The sequence below is a fragment of the Ahaetulla prasina genome, chromosome 7 (genome assembly GCF_028640845.1).
Source record: "Ahaetulla prasina isolate Xishuangbanna chromosome 7, ASM2864084v1, whole genome shotgun sequence".
NCBI lineage: Eukaryota > Metazoa > Chordata > Lepidosauria > Squamata > Colubridae > Ahaetulla > Ahaetulla prasina.
In genome coordinates, this window is record NC_080545.1 from 47071736 (window position 1) to 47094488 (window position 22753).

A 22753-nucleotide genomic window follows, 5' to 3' on the forward strand; every position below is an offset into this window, starting at 1 on the left:
TTGCTGATCAAATACTAAATCAATAGCTTTAGTACTACTATGTATACAAGTGCAAATCCTATACTAAAATAAATGTTTCCAGACATCTCAGTATGCTGTTAGTTATTATAAATCAGATACCACAGTGTTCACATACTGGTTTTATTCCTCTGGCTAAGAGCAATTAAATATCTAAAACTTTTGCACCTTGGTTATGGAGAACATACTTCTTCCTTGAGTTTTGTTCTATCTGAAATTAGTCTAAATCTATTAAACCTACAGTATTTACGTTGTCAATATTAACACTTGGAATACAATTCCTTGTTATAGAAAAAACGTAACCCTTTAAAAATATTCTGGATTTCATACATTAGACTTTATTTACCGAAGAAGGTTACCGGAAACAGAAAGTAAATAGCTCGCTGAGGTGTGTTTCAGAATAAATATCTTGAATGGATAACTAGGCTGCCTTTCGGTAAGATCAACTATTTTGTAGTAACTTGGGTTGAAATTTCTGTTTGGATTTCCGTTTGCAGATCTTTGCAAAGACAAGAATTTTTATAAATTCTTATAAAAATTTGAGTTTTCTTAAAGTCAAAAGTTGAGTTGCATTACGTAACAACATCCCTCGTATTCTCAAGGAGCTGGGATGGTCTGACATTAGGCAATAAAAATCGAGAATGCCGGATATCTGCCATCTCGCCTCACGGGTTTTTGCATTGCATTCAAATGTATCATCCCACTTCAGCCCATGTGATGCTTCTATTAAGTCTCTGACAAACGCCGCTAAGTATCTTTAAGCTAAAGTGCTTTTCAAGGAGCATTAAATAGTTGCATGGAAACGAAATCCCGCTTAGGTCACCTGCTGGGGCAGGATAAGACCGCCACTCGATCCAGTTTAACAAGGAAAAGAGGAAGCGAGCGAGAAGCCGCGCCAGCCGCGCACACAGGTGGCCGAGAGCAGCTCCGAGACCGCCTCCCCTCGGCCGCTTGGGGAGGGGTAAACGGTGCCGCCTCCGACTGGGCGGGCCCGCTGGCGCGTAGACTGGAGGGCGAAGTGGCCGCAGGGCGTTCTGAGAGGAACCGCCGTTTCCGAGCCCCGGACCGGCGGATCCTCATGTGGCGGCGGGGACGCCTCCGGGCCTCTGCACAAACGGCGACGGGGGGGCGCCCATGACTTGGACTAGCAGCATGAGTAGTGGCTACAGCAGTTGGGAAGAATCGGAGTCCGAGGAGTTTTTTTTCACAGCTCGCACCTCTTTCTTCAGGAAACCCTTCGGCCAAGCCAAGCCAAGCCTGCAAGTAAGCGACTGTCGGCTTCCCTCGAGGTAGTTCCCGGGGTGCCAGCTGGGCGGGAATCTTCGGGCCGAGTCCCAGGCCAAGCGCCCTTCCCCGGTCTGACCCGTTGCAGGCCGCGCCTTCCTCGGCAGTCCCACGTGCTCTTTCCAGCTCCGGGGCTTAGTACTTACCCAGAGCTCGCTCTGGGGTGCTCCCACCCTTCCCTTCCCTTCCTCCCTTTGTAAGTTCTACCAAGGCTCCGTGTGAACCGGGAGTCTCGGGGAAAACGTAGTGAGACACCTGGGTGTTTTTTGTTTTTGTTTTTGGCTGTTGCTAGATAGCTCCAGTCTCGCTCCCTTTGCAGCTCAGCCGTTGAAACGGTTCAAAAACGAGATTGAGCTGGCTCTCCAGGCTTGCCAAAAATAGATTTTAGCGGATCCACTTCCTTGTGAGGTTTCTCGCAACGAGCCTCTGAGAAACATTCTTCCCGCCGGGTGTCAAAAGGCGGTGCTCTGAATTCGGCTGCTCCTATGGAACCGCGTGGTCTTGTAGCCGTGACCCTCGTGTACAGTTGCTTCAGCGTGTTTTTTTTTTTTAAGCGGGTTCTGTATGCCCCCCAGGGTCACTAGGTTGCTATCCGGATATGGGAAATACAAGTTTATAAAGAAGTGTAGTAACAGAAGTAAGTTGAGTCGTTTATGTTGACTCATCCACCATGTATTTATTTTCTTTCGGTATGAGAAAAGCGTAGTCCATCTCTACGTTCTTTAAGAAAAGAATTGAAAAAAACATGGTTGTGCCGTTTAGGCATATCGCTGCTATTTGAAATATTGTGTACAATTGTGGCTGCCACATTTGGAATAAGTTGTCATATAGTAGGAAAAGTGCTTAAGGAACAACTAAAATTATTAGAGGAGTGAAGGATCTGACTTAACAATTAAAAAGTAGAACATCTGTGACTCCGGCTTAAAAAGGCCCGGGAGAGGTGACTATTTATTGAAGTGGAAACAATGCTGAATGATATGGAAAAAGTGGCCAGGGGAAGTTTTCCTCTGTCTTTCAAAACATAAATTATCCAGTGATGCTGATAAGAAGCAGATTTAAAACACACAAAAAAGTATAGCGGATAATTAACCTGTAGAATTCATTAGCGTAAGACATAACATTGATTTTCTTTTTATTAAACAGTTATAATTAAAGTAATGACAAAATACAGAGCTTTTACAAGTATTGTAATTTTCATTAAAATTTTCATTATTAAATTAGTGTTTGTATGTGTGTGCATGTGTTTATCCCTTGGAGTCAGAGTCGGCTCCTGGCCTCCCTGCAGTTTTCTTGGCAAGATTTTTGGAAGTGGCTTGCTATTGCCTGTATCTTAGGGCTGAGAGAGTTCTCATCTTCCAGTTTCTAGTCTGATGGATTACATTGTTGACAATGAATATTAAAATCATATATGCATACCAACAATCAACATATTATAAATAATAAAGTGTGAAATTAGGTTACAGTAATTTATATCTAAATAGCAAATACATTGTTGAGAAAAAACTAATTTTTGGATGTAGTACAAGCCCATATATAGAATTTTAATGAATGACTTTCAAAGGTTATTGGATACATTCATAAAAAAACCGATCTATCAACAGCATAATAATAAGTCTTGAAAATTCAGTGTAGGTAGTTCGTTTAGTGACCATTCAAAGTTACAAAGGCATTGAAAAAAGTGACGTAGGACCCTTGCAGCAGCGCCACGGTCACGTGATTTACATTCAGATGTTTGGCAACTAATTCATATTTATGACAATTGCAGTGTCCCAAGGTCATGTGACCATCTGCAACCTGACAAAATCAATGGGAAAGCCAGATTCCCTTAGCAAATGCTGGACTAACTCAACAACTGTTGTGATTCATTTAACAACTGTGACAAGAAATGGGATGAAACTCATTTAACAAATGTTTCACTTAGCAACATAAATTTTGACTACCTATATAGTTTCCAGTAGATGTAGAATAATCACCAAATATTTGTTGCATCTGTGAACTATGGAAAAAAGAATGTGTCATATCTTGGTGGCTGACCTCTAGAGGTATCTTGTGAATGTGAAACTTTGTTTCGAGAGGTTTCTATTTTCTAAAGAAAATAATGTATTGTTTTTGTGTTTTACCTAGTTATCTTTTAAGAATATTAAATTTAAATTAATCTATAATAAATGACCAAGCTACATCAGCTGCAAAAGAGCTTGTTTGGTTTAATGGTGAAGGCATCAGGTTAGAAACTTTTGAGATTGTGAGTTCTAGTCCATCCTTGACCACAAAGTTAGCTCTAGGAAGCAGGCAATGGCAAACCACTTCCAAAATCCTTCCAAGAAAACTGCAGGGACTCTCCAGCAGTGAAGAATGACCTGAAGGTAATACCGGTAGAAAGAAGGGAAGGGATAGGAGGGGAAGAAGGAAGGAACAGTGTAAGTTATGAATTAAAAGAAAGAAAAGTAAATAACTTGTATTATATTATTAACTTGTATATTATAAACAACCCAAATTGAAGATCCTGGAAAAGATAATAAAAAAACCAGATCTGCAAACAATTAGAAGCAAATAAAGTTATAACTAGAGTGTTTTCCCGAAAATAAGACCCAGTCTTATTTTCTTTTGACCCCTCCTCCTGAAATAAGCACTAGGCCTTATTTTCGGAAAGGTTTTATTCCCCCCCCTTGTACCGGTATGCGGCATGGGGCGGGGCAAGTGCCCCCTTGCGTCTCACACCAGCTTCCTGAAGGGTCTCAGCAGGCCATCCTATGATCTACGAAACAGCTGCTTCCCAGTTGCTGCTCAGGTCACTGCTTCCTGCAAGTGTTGCTTTTGCAGCCGCAATCGCAAAAGCAGGAGGCCAAGCGACGTGCCCCACATGCCTCACACCCTCCTTACCTAATGGTCATGGTCGCAGCAGGCAATTCTCTCCATGGAACAGCTGCTTTGCGGGTGCCACTCTGGTCACCGCCTCCAGCAAGCACAGCTGCTTTTGCAGCAGGAGGCCAAGTGACGCACCCCATGCACCTTGCGCTGGCTTCCTGAGGGTACTGTACTGGTAGCAGCAGCTATCCATAATTTTTTCCCATTATTTCATCCCACATGGCCCAGTACTGTGTTGAAAGTTAACATTTCATAAATGTTACTTTGTCTGCAGAGGTCTTGTGCAACACTTTGCTGCAGCTTTGGAGCATACCTCTGCCTACCCTGTGCAGGATTGCAAGACTGGAGGCTCTGAAGCTATGGAGGGAACATTTTTGGATGTGTGTCTGTGCAGGGCTCCTCTTTGAAAGGATGATCGGCAGGACTCCTGCCCCCCCCCCCCCCATCACTTTCTGAAAGAGACTTCTACAGGTAAATACTCACAGGAAACCTAACACCTCCTCCCCCCCCAAATCACTGATTTTGCTTGAGATGCTGGAGAGGGAGAGAGATCAGAAACCGGCAGGGTGAGAAAAAGTCTTTCAGAAAGTGATCTGCGGGTGGGGGGAGATTTTCCTGCTCATCGTCCTTTCAAAGAGGAGACCTGCACAGATGCACATCCAAAAATGCCTCCTCCGTGGCTTCGGAGCCTCTAGCCTTGCAATACTGTGCAGGGAAGGCAGAGGTTTGTTCTGAAGCTGCAGCAGGGCATTGCACTGGGAGGCCTCCATAGGTAACATTGAGTTTGCGCATCTTGCTCCAGTGAGAGGGGTACAGGCCAGGGACTCAGCAGCCAGAGAAGATGGGGTTTTGGGGTGCAAAGGAAGAAGGGGTGATCTCCCCCTTCCTCCTCCATCCCATTGCAGGGCCTCCATGGAGCTCACACAGGGCAGGGCGGCGGCAGGGGAGGTGCTCCAGAGATCTCGGCTGAGTTGTCCCACACCAGGCGAGAGCAGCGCACCCAGGAGGGTGATGAGGCCCTGTGAGGCCAGCAGCCTCAGCAGCCAGGTAGAGGGGCGGAGCTGATTGTGGCGCGCCACATGGCTTTCTGCCTCATTGTGGCAGCAGTTTGAGCAAGACCCGAGCTTGAGGCCTGGCGGAGCGCAAACTTTGGTCGCTGCCTGCTCCAGACCTACAAGGTGAGCTGCAGAAGAGAGGGGCCCTCATCTGTGAGGTTGCCTGGCACTGTGGGCAGGGCTGAGGCTGGCAAGAATTTGCCGGAAACATCTTCAGGCGCACAGAGAGACAGAACGAAAAGCAACTCCAGGGCCTTGCTGGCTAAGCTGATCTGCAGGCCCCAATTAAGGGGACGAGCAGTCCCTGCAGTGGTGGGCTGCAACTGGTTTAACAACTGGTTCTGTGAGCGCACACTTTGTGCATGCACGCGACTTCGCACATGCCTAACACACTTGTGTGAAGCGTTCAAAATATAGCAATTTGAAGCTTGGCTGCTTACCTTCTAAGGCAGCCCCGGTAAGTAGAACAATGGAGGCATGGAAATCAGCTGTGCCATGCAAATCAGCTGAGCCAGAAAGAAAGAAAGAAATATAGGATCAGGATATCAGTTGGCCCCACCCACCAACTGGGTGGGTGGGGCCAACTGATCATCAGAACTCCGGTTCATCTGAACAGGTCCGAACCGGGAGCAGCCCACCACTTGGTCCCTGTGGTAAAGTCTGAACTGGACTGATGTGAAATGAATAATGCCCCCTTGCATATGGAGCAAATCATTATGCACTTGAATGATCTGAAAATGTGTAATAACATCTTTCTTTCAAGATTAGCCACATTGTGGCTTACAACGACACAAGAACTTGCTCTGTGTCTACTCACTTAGGACAAGAGTTTTGGGTACCATAAATACTAGTTTGGGAAAAGCAGATGTTAGATATGGAGGTGCATCACAGAGATCTATCAGAGACGGACAAGACATGGAATTAAGGAGAATCAACATTTAAGCCTTAAAAGATTTAAGAACAAAAAGTTTATGGATGTGGAAGGGCAAACTGCTATTAACACCACAGAATTCTGGCAAAATTATATAGCTGAACCACATGTTTCTACTTCTAGCTCTTAGTGTAATATGAGAAAGAAGACAGAATGAACTTGATAGTAGTTGGTTTTTAGTTCAAGAATAAATGACTAAGTAATTCTTTTATGTTCTTTTAGAATTGGCATGAAATTAAAAAAAAATATGTTTTGTTTAAAATATATCTATTTTAATCAAAACATTTAGATATGTCAATGAATATTGTAACACAATGTAAGCCGCCCTGAGTCTTCGGAGAAGGGCAGGATATAAATGTAAATAAAAAAAAAATCTGAAAAGTGGAAGTTTTCAGTTTTGCACACTTTTAATTAACTTCTGAAATATCTTCATTCTAATTTGTTTTTAATGGAATCCTGCTCAAGTTATAATCACCTTTCTGACCAATTAGCATTTGGCCTTTAAAAAAAATTAAAGCTCATTTCAGAAACTAAAATGGTCATAGGAAGTTGTATGACAAAGTGATTGTTTCTATTGACATTTTAAACTGTTTTTAAACTTTATAACTCTTAAATCTTAAGTTTTTAACTCTCTTTTTAATACAATTTTTTCATGGTTTTTGTAAACCACCCAGTGACACTTAGATGAGACGAGTAGTGCTATAGGGAGTGTTATATGTATACAGGTATACATATGCATACATACATACATACATACATACATATTCATAGGTTTTCATGGGTATAGGTATGTAGGTCTTGGCATTTTCGGGTCTTTTCCTGTGTAAGGTTGATAAGACAAGATCCATCTAGAAAATCAAGGAGTCTATGAAATACCATGCAAAATCTGCCCAGCCACATACATTGGACAAACTAATAGGAGAATAAATGCATGCATCGCAGAACACAAAAACGCAATCAGAAAGAAGAAAAAACCTCCTCCCTTTTCTAGCACCTTAAAACCACAGGACATGAAATTGATTTTGAAGGAACCAAATTAATCTCCAAAACTGAACACTATAACAAGAGAATAATTATGGAAGCCATCGAAATAGAGAAACATCCCCAGAACATGAACAGACGGGATGCCACCTCCCGCCTACCAGACTTCTGGAAACTAGCCTTAGTCAACAAACAAGTCCCAGCCATGAAAATTGACACCGGACCCAGGATAACATACAACGCCACCACCAATCATCCTCACCAGATTCAAACCCAAACTTATCCCACGGACGAAACACAACCACCATCCAGAAGCCAGACCATGCCGGCCCCACTGGCTGCTGCGCCCCCCTCCGATCCCCAAACAAAGCAAGCTGACGCACGCCAGGAACACATGACAAGACCCCGGACTCGGAGCCAAACGAAAACCCGGGATGCTGCATCACAGCCATCTGCTCAAGACATCACATCACAGAACTCCAGAGGCCACAACACCAAAGCTCAGGAACAAAGACTAGGACCACATCCACACAGGATGCTACGAAACAGCCGACCAATCTGCAAACACCCACTCCATCTACCAATCAAGATGCAACCACACAGCCAACCAACCAGTTCACAGCAACACTCCCCACCTCTCCACCAGTATTTATAGAGAGACAGCAGCTCCGACCACACTTTGCTCACAGAAGCATGAAGCCGAAAACACCAGCCTGAAGATGATGAGTGAGACCTCGTTGAAACGTCGCCAAGATACTCTCAACCTTACACGGAAAAAGACCCGAAAATGCCAAGACCTACACACACACACACACACACACACACACACACACACACACGTGTACAGGTGTAGCCAACCTTACATTATCCTTGGCATTAATACAGGTCCCTATGTTCAGGATAAAAACCTGAAAGATTGTTGCATTAATCCATGGAAAGGGGTTAACTGTGACTTTTACTTTGAAAGTTGTTCTTATAAATCAAATATTTTCTTTATGTAAAGAAATAATTTTGCTGACAGGTTAACAGCTGCTTTCTTATGTGATTGCTATTTGTTTCCTCCATTACTACAGATAGTCTTTGACTGTTGACAGGTTGCTTAGTGACCATTTAAATTATGATGGACCCTTCCAAAAGGTAATTACAATCTAGTTCTAAAATTCTGATGGTCTGTGCACCCCTATAGTCATCACAGGGCTGCATTTTGGATACTTAGCAACTGGCCTGCATTGATGGTCATTCTATCAATCTATCCTTGACATTTCTTACAAATTGACATTATGATTTGTGGATTGTTGTTTTAGTGTCAGTAAATTTGAAACAGCAAATTATTTCTATGTGTTTAAGGTACCTTGTAAACTCAGGGTTTGGCATAGACTAGTCTATATTTTATTCATATTAATCATTATGTCTGCCTGCATACTCCTTTTTAAAAGGAAAGGGGCATTTTAATGCTTTACATCAGAAGAAGTAGCAAATGTACATAATTTGCTAGCAGTTTTCCAGTATATCTTTACCTCTATGGAGATAACACTGCAAATGGTTGGTGTTGTTTCTTTGCTTATTTCATAGGGCTGTGAAAAACTCATCAGAGAAAAAAGCAACATTCCATCCTTCCACTGGACCATCTAGTTGGGAGTGAAGGAGTGTTCTTTGACAATTTCCAGACATAAATCCTCTAGGCCAGAATAGCATGGTCCAGAGGAGATACAGAACGTTCTGTTTCACAGTTGATGAGTTTTGTAAATCTATGAAACATATAACTTGTTTGGGCATATCCAGAGCTTTGAAAGCTGAAGCATGTAATTCATTAAGAAAGCATGACATTGATAGTTATTTTTCAGATACGATAGAAAAAATTAATCTTAGCGTAAGTAGGCAATAATAACTGTGTTCCAATATTCCATGTATATTCTATTTCCTGTTGTTAACTGTGGAGTGTGTATTAACTGTGTAAGTACCATAGAATTATTTGGATCATGTTCAGAAATGACAGTATGATAAACAGGTGTTTGTTAAAATTGTACTTATTTTTTCTATTGTGATAATTTTTTGCTTAGAATTTAATGTTACGTTGTGATCTCTTCCATTTTTGGCTGATAATGGTAAAGGTTCCCCTTGCACATATGTGCTAGTCGTTCCCGACTCTAGGGGACGACTAGCATCTCCATTTCAAAACCGAAGAGCCAGCGCTGTCCGAAGATGTCTCCGTGGTCATGTGGCTGGCATGACTAATTGCCAAAGGAGCACGGAACATTGTTACCTTCCTACCAAAGGTGGTCCCTGTTTTTCTACTTGCATTTTTTACATGCTTTTGAACTTCTAGGTTGGCAGAAGCTGGGACAGGTAACAGGAACTCACCCCATTACGCGGCACTAGGGATTCGAACCACTGAACTGCTGACCTTTCAATTAACAAGCTCAGCGTCTTAGTCACTGAGCCACTGTGTCCCTTTTTGGTTGATACATCAGCTCAAAAAACTTCCAAGGTAGATTAATGCTATCTGCAGGCTTAAGAAAATAAAAAAAAGAGTAGGGAGTAGCAGAAAAGCAAATTTCTGTACCAGTTCTTAAACCTGCACAATTATTTAGGTAATTATTCTCACAATTATCTTTTGGAATAGTAAACAGTTCAACAGAAAGGATGAATACAGTACTGTAGAGATAGCCTTTAAGCAGGTTAGATTTGCTTCTGGTTTAGAAACTTAAATATATAATATTTTTATTGGAGAATTAATATTAAATAAATTATATATTCTGTCTTCATATCCATTGATTAATGGTAGATGTTGGCAAATTCTGCAGGGAAAGGGGATATTTCATATATTCCCTTTCATCCCCTATACATCCCCTATGTATACAATCACGTTTTCAGGATTTAAGAAACTTTCATGAAAAATATGGATTATGTCAGTACTTATAACAACTACAACATTTTACTAAAAACAATAAAACTCATAGTACAGAAGAAAAACAAACTTTAAGTTTTTGATTGTTACCATCTCAATTTCATTTCTAAATTGCACCATAAATACTTGATTATTTTTGCAATTTTTAACTAATTACAGATAATGGAATGCCAGCCAGAGAATTGTCATACTTCATGTCAAACTAAATAAACAGGTGTCTCTGAAGTTGTTTGAATAATAGATTCAGGCTATAATCCTGTGCATACCAAAAAGTGTGATTTTATAACACCTTTCTAAATTGCACTATAAATAATTGGTTATTTTTATAATTTTTCACTAATTACAGATAATGAAATGGCATCCATAGAATTCTCATATAAATGTACTTCATGTCAGACTAGACGATTAAATAGGTATCTCTGAAGTTTTCTGAATAATAGATTCAGGTTATAATCCTGTGCATGCCAAAAAGTGTGCTTTTATAACAAATCATGTCTATGGATAAACTTCAACTTTAGTGATTTTATAGTTGTGATTAACAAATTTAAAAAAAAACCTGGAAATTACTTTCCTGATACCATATTTTTCCTATCATGCTATTGATTTCTTAACAATAGTAAAAAATGCACACTTAAAAGAAAAAAAGACATATGGAGAGAAAATGTACAAATGCTTGGGGATGATTTGCAACCATTATATGATTTTTGAAACTAGATTTCAGAGAGATTTATTATTTCTGTATTACAATTGTTCAATAAGATGGAAATAGAGTAAAACAATATATAGCCAAATGAACATTTTTCTTCTACAAATAAAATGAGAATTAAATGACAAAATTCCACTTAGCCATGTGTTGTAAGACTGGGAAAGTAAATAAAGCTGTATGTTAAGAATCTGAGCATTATAATCCAGTAACAGGAAGAAAAATATTCTCACTGGAACACATAACTTTGTTTTGTGTTTTAATTGTTTGTATGTAACTATTCAATTAAATTTAATTCAAAGTAATGTTTGTTATTGCAAAAATTGTAGAAAAAACCTGAAGCAAAAGTACACATTTATTTTTTAGCTTCTGTTATGAAGCCTCTGTTACCATTCTCAATTATTGAACATAATTTACTTAAAAACAATATACTAAGGTTTCGTACTTTGGTAAGTAGTTATGTTATAGGAACAGCAATTTTTTCAGTCAAAAACATGACAGGTTGTGTGTTTCAACACAATAGTGAACTTTGTAACGAGCAACCATGAATTCTTAATTTTTTCTTGAAGGAAGGGTGGAGCAAAGCATTTCCTTGTGATGGATTTCCTCAGCATGCAAATAAGGAAATTGCTGTTTAAAGAAAATGAAAGCCTTTCAACCTAGAATTGAAAAAACCAGCAATTATTATTCCACATACTCTTAAGAACAAGTTCTGCTTGCTGTGTTTCCTGATAGCTTTTTTCCAGAGTTGATAAAATAATTTTCTCACTTAAAGCTTACATACAAAGGAAGACTCTGTGTGTGTGTGTGTGTGTGTGTGTGTGTGTGTAAGAGAGAGAAAGGAGTGGGGGGAGAGAAATATTAAAATGAATAACCTCTAGTTAAATATATAACTTAAGAGGGATTCTGATGTTAATTCTTATGAGTTATTTTATATAGATAGAAAAACTTCAAGAAACTTTATGGCAAGGAAAGGAACTAGTTATTTGACATTGGTAGCAATAAACATGGGGATAATAAACAGGATTTGTTTTTCCTTGTTTTAAAGCATGCTAGACATATGTAAACATTAATAGGTTAGGGATTTAATTTGGACCTAGAAGTTCATTAGAAAGTGCACCTTATATTAACCTCACTTTGAAAATGGGAGTAAAATATCCTGGAAAATTTGGGCCAGGTAAGAGGTTAATATATTGAATCTGCTACTTTCTAGCAGCTATTTTAAAACTTTCGAGAGATTGTGCTTTAAATACACCTTAACTGAATCAGCTGCTTTGCAGTAAATGCAATTAAAATACACTGATAAAACAATATGGCCTTGATGTATTTCAGAAGTACACAAAATACTTAAAAGTTTAAGCAATGTTATTTTTAAGTAATATCAACAATCCAATTCTATGGAAAACTTTTTTTAAAGTTGAAGATTAATGTAAATAAATTACATGGGTTGAGACGCTGAAGATTAATAGATCCAGGTATTACACAATATGATCTGGAAATGAAATTATTCATCAGAAAATCTTGTTCTGTGTTTATTGCACTCCTCAAAGGATGTTTTCAAAAAGTTGGAAATCTGCTAAAAAAATTGATAGAATCAATGCCTTTATCCAAATCTACGCTGTAGCCATACTTGAAAAAATACTCTCAGATATGATCAGTGACTTAACTTTACCTTAAGAGGAAAATTTTTCAGGTTTTAAAATAATAGAGAAATATAAATTTTTGTATATGGTAAAAATTATATATACATAATGAATAAATAATGAAGATGTATGAAATGAAATCTTGACAGGTAACTTTAATACAATAGACTGGATGAAATGGATGAAATACAATGGATGAAAATTCCTATTTTATTTTTCATAATGACATCATAAAACAAACTACACAATTTATACCATTTGCATAATGATATTGCCCCAGATTTAGTGGATAAATGGGATCTCCTATTTCCCCAGTTGCTCCATTAAATTGAGGTTTCATTCTACAGTCTCGTCCAATCTAAGGAAGACCAGCAGTACAGGATGAATTTTTTCATGTCTAAATTGAACTATAAGAAACTTTAATTTTTAAAGATATTAATTAGATTCATAAATATATATTTGGAGGTTATGATTAGTTGCTATATTACCTCTAGCAATTGTGGAATTAAAACCCTCAATTAATGTAATGTAAAATGTTATTGTGATCTGTTGGGGTTTGCCAAAAGCATTTAGTTGCGCTGTGGGAACAAACTGCTAGTCTAAATAAATCTTGGGCCTGATCTTGCATCTTGCCTTCTAGTCTTATGACGGTGTAACATCAGTGTCCTCTTCCCTCACCATACACAAACTAATTTACTAATACTGATACATTAAAGGTGTGACTGGAATGCTGTCCGAAGACTTGATAATGTTCTCTTTTTGTCCGGATTTTCCAGATTGCCTGGAGTTAAGGGATTATGATTTAAAGGCATTCACACATACAAAAAGAATGAATCTATATGCTTTCCAACCTTTGACTTCTTCACTACAAATTTTCACTTGTTGCATCCATAACAGTTTTCCTTTTTTAGTCACAGCAGTACTTATTCATATTCAGTGTTGCTAAACCTTTCTTAAATTGTTCTAATTTTGATATATCTATTTGTATGGCTGCAAAACAAATTGGACAAATACAGCAACAGTATTCCTGCTAACATGCTCATGTATGCCCTTATTTTTTTCTGAGAACTATGTTTGTATAGAGTTGTGGGATAGTGAATCCTGTGTGACCCAGTATTCTGGCAAACAGAAAATTATCCCATCTAGCAATTGTGGTATGATAAATTTATTATATTTTATACCATCTTTCTTCTTGATTTGTTTTATAGCCATTAGCAGCATATTGATATAAAGGTAAGCGGATCACTAATTTTCATGAAAAATAACCATTTTTCATGAAAATTCTTATAGGTGAATATAAAGTAATAGCTTCTTCATGATGCATTATGGGCTCCCTTATACTCCTAAAACATGATTTGTTTTGACCATTGTTTGTTGTGGCAATAAGCCAAAATAATTAACAACATTACAAGTAATCTTCAGCTTAAGACCTTTTGTTCAGTAACCATTCAAAATTACAATAGTGCTACATGAAGTGACTTAGACTCTATAATCATAGCATGGGGTAAAGTGCTCCCATGGTCCTGTAATTGCAGTTCGGGTGCTTGACAACTGACCTCAGGGATGCTGCAACTGCTCTGCATAACTTGCACATCCCTCCTGCCCCAATGGATTCTTTATGCCTAGTTCCTGGACATGCTTCCTACCCTGCTAAGTCCTACAGCCTCTTCACATCATGAAGTTAACTTTCTGAAGACTAAATTTCAAAAATAGCACCCAGCCAATGTCATATCATGCAGACTTTTATAGAAGCTGGCTTGGATCATTCTGGAAGCAGACACCATTCCTGCAATTTCTTACTGTAGTAGTAGTAGTAGTAGTAATAATAATAATAATATTAATAATAATAATAATATTTTAATTAGTATACCGCCCTTCTCCCAAAGGACTCAGGGCGGTTTACAGCCACAGTAAAATACAAAAACAACACATACAATGCTAAAAACAAACATTAAAAAACTTATTCAATTGGCCCCCTTTAAAATACAATATCAACCCTGTAAAACTAATAAATTTAAGACCCATAAAATCATTTAAAAATTTTAAAAATTCAAGCCAGTCCAGCAAGACGAAATAAATAAGTTTTAAGTTCGCGGCGAAAGGTCCGGAGGTCAGGTAATTGTCGAAGTCCAGGGGGAAGTTCGTTCCACAGGGTAGGAGCCCCCACAGAGAAGGCCCTCCCCTTGGGGGCCGCCAGTCGACATTGCTTGGCTGACGGCACCCTAAGGAGTCCCTCTCTGTGAGAACGCACCGGTTGCTGGGAGATAGAAGATGGCAGTAGACAGTCCTGTAAATATCCTGGTCCTAAGCCACGGAGCGCTTTGAAGGTAGTCACCAATACCTTGAAGCGCACCCGGAAGACAACAGGCAGCCAGTGCAGTCTGCGCAGGATGGGTGTTACATGGGAGCTCCGAAGTGCTCCCTCTATCACCCGTGCAGCTGCATTCTGGACTAACTGGAGTCTCCGGGTGCTCTTCAAGGGGAGCCCCATGTAGAGAGCATTGCAATAGTCCAAGCGAGAGGGTTCAATTTTCAACATGTTTCAGAGGGTTCAATTTTTCAGAGGGTTCAATTTTCAACATGTTTTTCAATTTTTAGTAGGGTTCAATTTTCAACATGTGAACAATATCTACCTCCAGAATAGTGCAAAGTGGCCTTTGCAGGATGGTTGTGCATTGCATTGATTAGGCACTTTTTGGAAAGCAATCTTTGAAAGAGGTAAGTGGAACAAGGCAGGCAGGGAAAAGGCTCAAGGCTTGCAGGGATTTAGCAAGGTGGGAAGCTATGCAAGGGGTGACTTGAGGGAGAGGCCCTGAGAGGTCTTACACAAGCCATATGTGAGCGGGGGAGGATGCCACAGTGTGGACCTGGCCTGCTTCAAGTCTCCACTGGCCCACTTCCTTAAGCATCCCATGCTACACTTAATGAGCCATACAGTTGCTTAACGACTGCAGTGGGGTGAGCAGGATTTATGATCATTGAGGTGATCATGAGTGCCTCACTTAACAACCACAAGAATTTATGACCATAATTCCATGCTCAATTTTGGTCGTACGTTGAGAACCTGTATAACTTAGGAAGATATATGAACCCAATCTATGTTCCATGCATTTTGAACAGTTTGTATATTTGCTAGATAATTAAATAAGGCTTTCTCCAACTTCCCTATATGCCTTGTCAAAAGAAAAGGTACAAAACCAGACTCCTTGGTTAGATTGATCAAAGCAAAAGACTTTATCTTTCAATGCAGAATATGCAGGGCAACAGTCAGAAAAGTGTGTGGAAAAAACTTAGAAATTAAATTTTGATCTATTTTGATCATCATACTAAAATCTGTTAGAATCAGATAAAGTTGCACTACTGGACGTCTGGCTGATGTCATGGCAAGATCGGACATGGAGAGCGGGTCTCAGTGCTCCCTTGTTGAGTCTTGGTGGGTTCCGAAAAAAGCCAAAGCCGTCTTGGAGGGGCGGTGAAGCAAAGTGAGATGCCCTGGAGGTCTCAGAGACTCGCACTCTCCTGCCTGACCCGGGGCTTATTATCTATCTCAGCCATGACGAGAAAACGAGACAGCCTAAGATGGCTGCCATGAAGCTGGGCCAACCAATGACCATCTAAGCTTTGAGCTGGAGTGGACTTCGGTGAACAGTGTGGAACTGGGTGAGAGGATTTCTTCTTTACCCAAAAGTTAACCCCAAAGAGAAATCTAGGATTTACTCAGAACTATCCGTTAAAGCGGCAATCAAATACTTTGAGAAAGACCAGAAGAAAAGGATTAAAGAGAGAGAAAAAAATTCTTTAAAAACGCAGGAAATTGGACTCTCAAATTGGGAAGGTGTGACATTGGGAAGGCAATTTAAAATGCTGGAATTACGGATTTAAAAAATTAACACTGCTTCTATAATTGAATTACAATTTAAAATAATTAAAGTTATTTTAATTCTATTAACAATATTGAAAATTAACCTGAGATGCCACCTGCTGATGAAAGGAAAATATATAAGCCTGGGAATTTAAAGGACTGTGAAAATATTTACATCTACCCTATGACCACTGCAGATTTAAATGTGAGAACAAGGAAGATATTTAATTAAAGTGACCCGTGAATGTTAAGTTATATGACTGAATCTATAATGGTGGCTAACTCCCTGGACTATGTAAATGGAACTGACTGACTACTTACGGAATATGAAGAACTGTGATTAGTGTATACTTTGAAGAGTAACCTCAGATTTGAATAAATGGTTCTTGGGCTATTGGCCAAAAGTGGAATTTATTAAAACAAGATAAGATGCAACATAAGGAGGAAACGAACAGAACTTTGAACGAGATGGACTTGATGTTTCAAAGCATAAAGAATATTAAACAGAAAGAACATAAAGCAATTATGGAATTAATGGACGGCATCGATCAAACATTGGAAAATACTATACAGAGGACAATGACTAATGACCAAGATGCCCAGGAAAGGAAGGAGCTATCAGAAGGAATAGAGGGAAAAACAGAATTGAGGAATCAACAAAAAGAAGATAACGAGGAGTTATCAATAAAATTAATAATGTTTGATGAATCAAAGCAGGAGATGATTCATTCTAAACCAACATTCTAAGAGATCTGAAAAGTGAAAGGGAGGAGCAGGAAGATACTTGGGGAAGGGAGACGGGTCTGGGCTGATAATTTCAAAGCTAGACAGTGGAAGAGGGTAGGGATGGGAGAAATGCTTAGATTGACTAGGCAGGTTGTAGACACAGATACAGAGATCAAGATTTAAGAGAAGAATATGGGAGGCAAGTTAAAAAAGAATAAGAATTGAAGTATTGATGCAAGCAAGAGATGATGGATAGAAAGCTGATAAGAAAAAGAAGAAAGAAAAAATCTTTCCTTTTTCTTTCCTTTTTTTATAATGGAGGACAAATTAGAACAGAAATAGAAATGTGTTCAATAAGAGATTGAGGGATTACTTGTACATATACCTTTATATAATGAAACAAAATAATAAAATGGGAAAATTAGAGATTGAATGATATTATTAAGTAAGCTTAAATAACATTGTGATTGGTAAATGCTGAGCAATTAAATTACAAAAAACATAATATAAACATGTATTAATACTAGAATCATATAGATTGGATGAAAGCAAAGAATATGAATAGAGTTATTTTTTATGTTTAAATATCATGATTGGCGTTAGAATAGTATATTGAAACACTGAATAATGAAACAATGAAAGATAGTATTTTAATATAAATAGATTCGAAGACTGAAATATGGGAAATATGAATAAGAAGTAAGTATTAAAAAAGGGAAAATTAGAGATTGAATAATTAAATTATAGAGTATGTGTTCTGTTTCCCTTCCCCCAATACTCCCAGCAAAGAGTCAGTCAGAGGCCTCCTTTTCTGATTTATTTACATATATATAAATGTCCTGGCTATGTCTACCCACGGGCCTGCCAAGTTTCTGGAGATAACAAGGAAATTACAGATAAGGCCAGAATTACTCATGAATATATTCTTCCCTCCGTTGATACAGTTTGCCCGCACAAATTCATTACTTTGTCCAAGACAAAAAACCAGGAAGTCCCGCCTCCTATTTATAGTCTCTGCAGATGTCACTGCATGACAATTATGACTTGGCTTTGTCCCAACTCTTCTGCTGCTGTGCACGCCGTTCACGCCTGCGCAGTCTTGCATCACTCCAAAACTGTTCTTGGGGCGTTGCCAAATCAGAAGAAGGCTCCAGGGAATCAGGCTTTGCCGGCCCCTCCTCCTCCCTTTGAGTGGGTGCCAGGGAGGGAAAGGGCTCAAGAGAAGCAGGGCTGGCCAGGTCTTCTCCCTCACTTTCTGAATCATCCGAGTCCAGGAGTCCGGGTCCAGGAACCTGGGTCACAACACTATGTTTAAATAATATGATTTGTAGTAGAATAATAAAGTGAAATAATAATAATAACAACAGAGTTGGAAGGGACCTTGGAGGCCTTCTAGTAATGAGTAATAAAATGATGAAAGAGCATATTTTAATATAAACAGGTATTAGTAGTGGAATCATAGATTGGATGAATGTAAAGAATATGAATAGAATTAATTTGTATGTTTAAATAATATTGTGATTGGTATTAGAATTGTGTATTTAAATATTGAACAATGAAATAATGAAGGATAGTATTGTATTACAAAGGGAACGTCTTTTAATATAATGGTGACATGAATAAAAGTTAGAATAAAGACAGAAATAAGAGAAAAGGAGAATATCAGCATACACATTTTTATAAAATAAGATAAGTGCAGTGATAAGAGGTAGGTTTAGAAACTGAACGGCAATAGTATTGTGTATGTTTAAACAATATGAAATAACGAAAGGTTATAATTTGATATAAATGTGTTACTAGATATAAATATGTTACTACTAGAAATATATAAGTTGGATGAAACTATGATTAATAATATTATTTTATCTGTATTGAAATGTATGGTACCCAGTTGTCACACTGTTCATGCATTGATATGTATATATAATATAAAATAAAAAATTTGAAGGGGAAAAAAAAGCACTTCAGAAAAATAGTATTCTCATTTTATTGTAACGGGATAGGTAATCTAGTGTTTCCTTTTGCTAGAAGTCTTGTATAAGAACTCTAAATGCCATTCTTGCAATTTAGCCTTCAAAGTTTAAACAACCAACTCTATTTAGAAATGGTTGCATGCCAACAGTTAAAGCACTGCCATATAGGGTATGGCAAAACCAGTGGTTTTGGAATGAGATCATGATAAACTTGTTCAGCTTTACTATCACAAGTACATATTAAGTTTTTTCTCATTCACTTATATTCAAACACATACACACTTATTTTGTATTTTTGGATTTATTTTACATTTTAGCTTTCTGTAGCATAAACCTCCACTATAGTTTAATATATATTTAATATAGTCTATTAATGATGTTGTAGAACTAATTTACTCAAAAACAGGTGATTGGTGATAAGGGTAATGTCTGCTTTGATATGAATATTATATATTTTTGTATGCTTTTCAAAATTTTAAGTTCATTCCTCTTCAGGGCCAGCAGCTTCAAAATTATTTTACTAACCCCAGATACAGTTACTATATTAATAATAATAACAACAAGAGAGTTGGAAAGGACCTTGGAGGTCTTCTAGTCCAACCCCCTGCCCCGGCAGGAAACCCTACACCATTTCAGACAAATGGTTATCCAACATTTTCTTAAAAATTTCCAGTGTTGGAGCATTTACAACTTCTGCAGGCAAGTTGTTCCACTGATTAATTGTTCTAACTGTCAGGAAATTTCTCCTTAGTTCTAAGTTGCATCTCTCCTTGATTAGTTTCCACCCATTGCTTCTTGTTCTACCCTCAGGTGCTTTGGAGAATAGTTTGACTCCCTCTTCTTTGTGGCAACCCCTGAGATATTGGAACACTGCTATCATGTCTCCCCTAGTCCTTCTTTTCATTAAACTAGACATACCCAGTTCCTGCAACCGTTCTTCATATGTTTTAGCCTCCAGTCCCCTAATCATCTTTGTTGCTCTTCTCTGCACTCTTTCTAGAGTCTCAACATCTTTTTTACATCGTGGCGACCAAAACTGAATGCAATATTCCAAGTGTGGCCTTACCAAGGCATTATAAAGTGGTATTAACACTTCATGTGATCTTGATTCTATCCCTGTTTATGCCGCCCAGAACTATGTTGGCTTTTTTGGCAGCTGCTGCACACTGCTGGCTCATATCTAAATGGTTGTCCACTAGGATTCCAAGATCCCTCTCACAATTACTACTATTGAGCAAGATACCACATATCCGGTACCTGTGCATTTTGTTTTTTTGGCCTAAATGTAGAACCTTACTTTTTTCACTGTTGAATTTCATTTTGTTAGATAGTGCCCAATGTTCTAGTCTGATATCTGTAACCTTGAAATCTGTAACCTTGATATCTGTAACCTTATGAATGTGCTTCCCTCTTGTTCAAATAACTCTTAGGTTATGGCTAGAGTTTTGGTATCCTAGAAATCCTATGTACCAATTACTTTTTAGACAAACAATAATATCCTGAATCTTGCTAATGAATCAGTATGTTCTACAACAGTTCTGAATTTTCAATGCTATTAGTTATATCATTGATTGCTCAATTTTAAATGCTTCAAAGAGAGACATAAGTGCATGGTCAGACCTTAAGTAGCTTTGATGAGATGTGCCAGTACAATGTTTGATAAAAATATTTATTGGGTTCATTTTGTATACAAATTTATTTATTTATTTTATTTATTAATTAAACTTTTATACCGCCCTTCTCCCGAAGGACTCAGGGCGGTGTACAGCCAAGATAAAAAGCAATAAGTATACAAAGTTAAAAATCAATTTAAAATACCTATTCAATAGTGGCCGAATTAAAACCGTCAAATTGACCAACCTAAAATACCCCATATAAAATTACAGAAGATTTAAAAATTTAAAATTTAAAATTTAGAAATTTAAAAAATCTAAGAAATCAGTCCAGTCCCGCTTGAATGAATAAATGAGTTTTTAATTCCCGACGAAAGGTCCGAAGGTCAGATATTTGGCGCAAACCGGGGGGGAAGGTCGTTCCAGAGTAGGTGCTCCAACAGAGAAGGCCCTTCCTGGGGCCGCCAGCCGGCATTGCTTGGCGGACGGCACCTGAGAAGACCCTCTGTGAGAGCGTGCGGGTCGATGGGAGGCATAAGGTAACAGCAGGCGGTCCCGTAAGTACCGGGCCCTAAGCCATGGAGCGCTTTAAAGGTGGTAACCAGAACCTTGAAGCGCACCCGAAGACCACAGGTAGCCAGTGCAGACTGCGCAGGAGTGGTGTTACCGGGAGCAACGTGGTGCTCCTCAATCACCAGCAGCTGCATTCTGGACTAGCTGAAGTCTCCGGTGCACCTCAGGGTAGCCCCATGTAGAGAGCATTGCAATAATCCAGGCGAGAAGTGACGAGAGCATGAGTGACCGTGCATAAGGCATCCCGGTCCAGAAAGGGGCGCAACTGGCGAACCAGGCGAACCTGGTAAAAAGCTCTCCTGGAGACGGCCGCCACATGGTCTTCAAACGACAGCCGTCCATCCAGGAGAACGCCCAAGTTGCGCACCCCTTCCGTCGGGGCCAATGACTCACCCCCAACAGTCAGCTGCGGTTGCAGCTGACTGTACCGAGATGCCGGCATCCACAGCCACTCCGTCTTGGATGGATTGAGTCTGAGTCTGTTTCTCCCCATCCAGACCCGTACGGCCTCCAGACAACGGGACAGCACTTCGACAGCTTCGCTGGGGTGGCCTGGGGTGGAAAAGTACAGCTGAGTATCATCAGCGTACAGATGATAGCTCACCCCAAAGCCACTGATGACCTCGCCCAAAATGAACAAAGTATCTTGAATGTATTCTTTTTATGAGTTGGATTCTTGTAATATTAGAATGTATTGATTGGGAATATTTGAGCCAAGCAAGTTTTGAAACAATGAGTAGAACTTCTCTTCTGCCTTGTCTTCATACCCAGATATTCATTTTTTTAATCCAAAATCATACGTTTTTGGTTTTAGACAGCATATATATGTAATTTCCTTTTCTTTTCTGTCAAAAGCCATTAAAGAAAAAGAGGCTAATTTCATAATAAATGTTTGCAAGATATAATGCTGTCATTTTACTATGCAGCTTTTAATCACTCTTATTTTTTTTAAAAGTTTGTTGTGCACTACCAATCATACATATTATTTATAGATCCCCAGTTCATAGTTTTACTTTTTAATTGTAGTAGAACTAATTTCTTATTATCTTTTTGTTCTAGGATGTTCAGAAGGAGAGAGAAACTCATAATTACCTCACCAAGGAAGCAATCAAGGAAAAAGTCCAAATATACAATTCAGATGTTACTGACAAGCTAAAGATGACATTGGTAAGCTTTTTATATAAGGTATTTATTATGATTAGGTAGCATGTCTGTTTGGGACAGAAGTGTTTATCTTGTGTCCCTGAAGTCAGCAGTAGATGTGATTAACCATACTGTAAATGATGGCAAGTGTATTCTATATTGCATAAAATTTATTTATTTATTTATTTATTTATTTATTTGATTTTTATACCGCCCTTCTCCCGAAGGACTCAGGGCGGTGTACAGGCAGAATAAAACCAACAAAGAACAATATACAATATACTAAGTTAAAATCAGTTAAAAACTTATTAAATGAGCCTGAAAAAATTAAGAAATTTACCATAAAACCAAAAACCCCATTAAAATTGCTAAAAATTTAAGTTTAAAATTTCATTCAAGCCAGCCCCGCGCGAATAAAGAGATATGTTTTCAGTTCGCGACGGAATGTCCGAAGGTCAGATATCTGGCGTAAGCC

The 22753-nt window shown here is 38.7% G+C and overlaps 1 protein-coding gene across 2 annotated transcripts in view; it reads left to right on the top strand.

Annotated features, from left to right (window-relative positions):
- The first annotated feature begins 366 nt into the window (after positions 1-366).
- The window catches only part of RASSF3 (Ras association domain family member 3), a 37479-nt gene continuing 15092 nt past the window's right edge, over positions 367-22753 (top strand). The window contains exons 1-3 of one of the 2 annotated variants that reach the window (XM_058190967.1): positions 1157-1281; positions 8208-8271; positions 22195-22302. In XM_058190967.1, the coding sequence (XP_058046950.1) occupies positions 22294-22302 (9 nt within the window). In that variant the 5' untranslated portion in view covers positions 1157-1281; positions 8208-8271; positions 22195-22293. Of the gene's footprint in view, positions 1282-8207; positions 8272-22194; positions 22303-22753 lie in introns of both variants that reach the window. The other variant, XM_058190966.1, reaches the window with a different exon arrangement.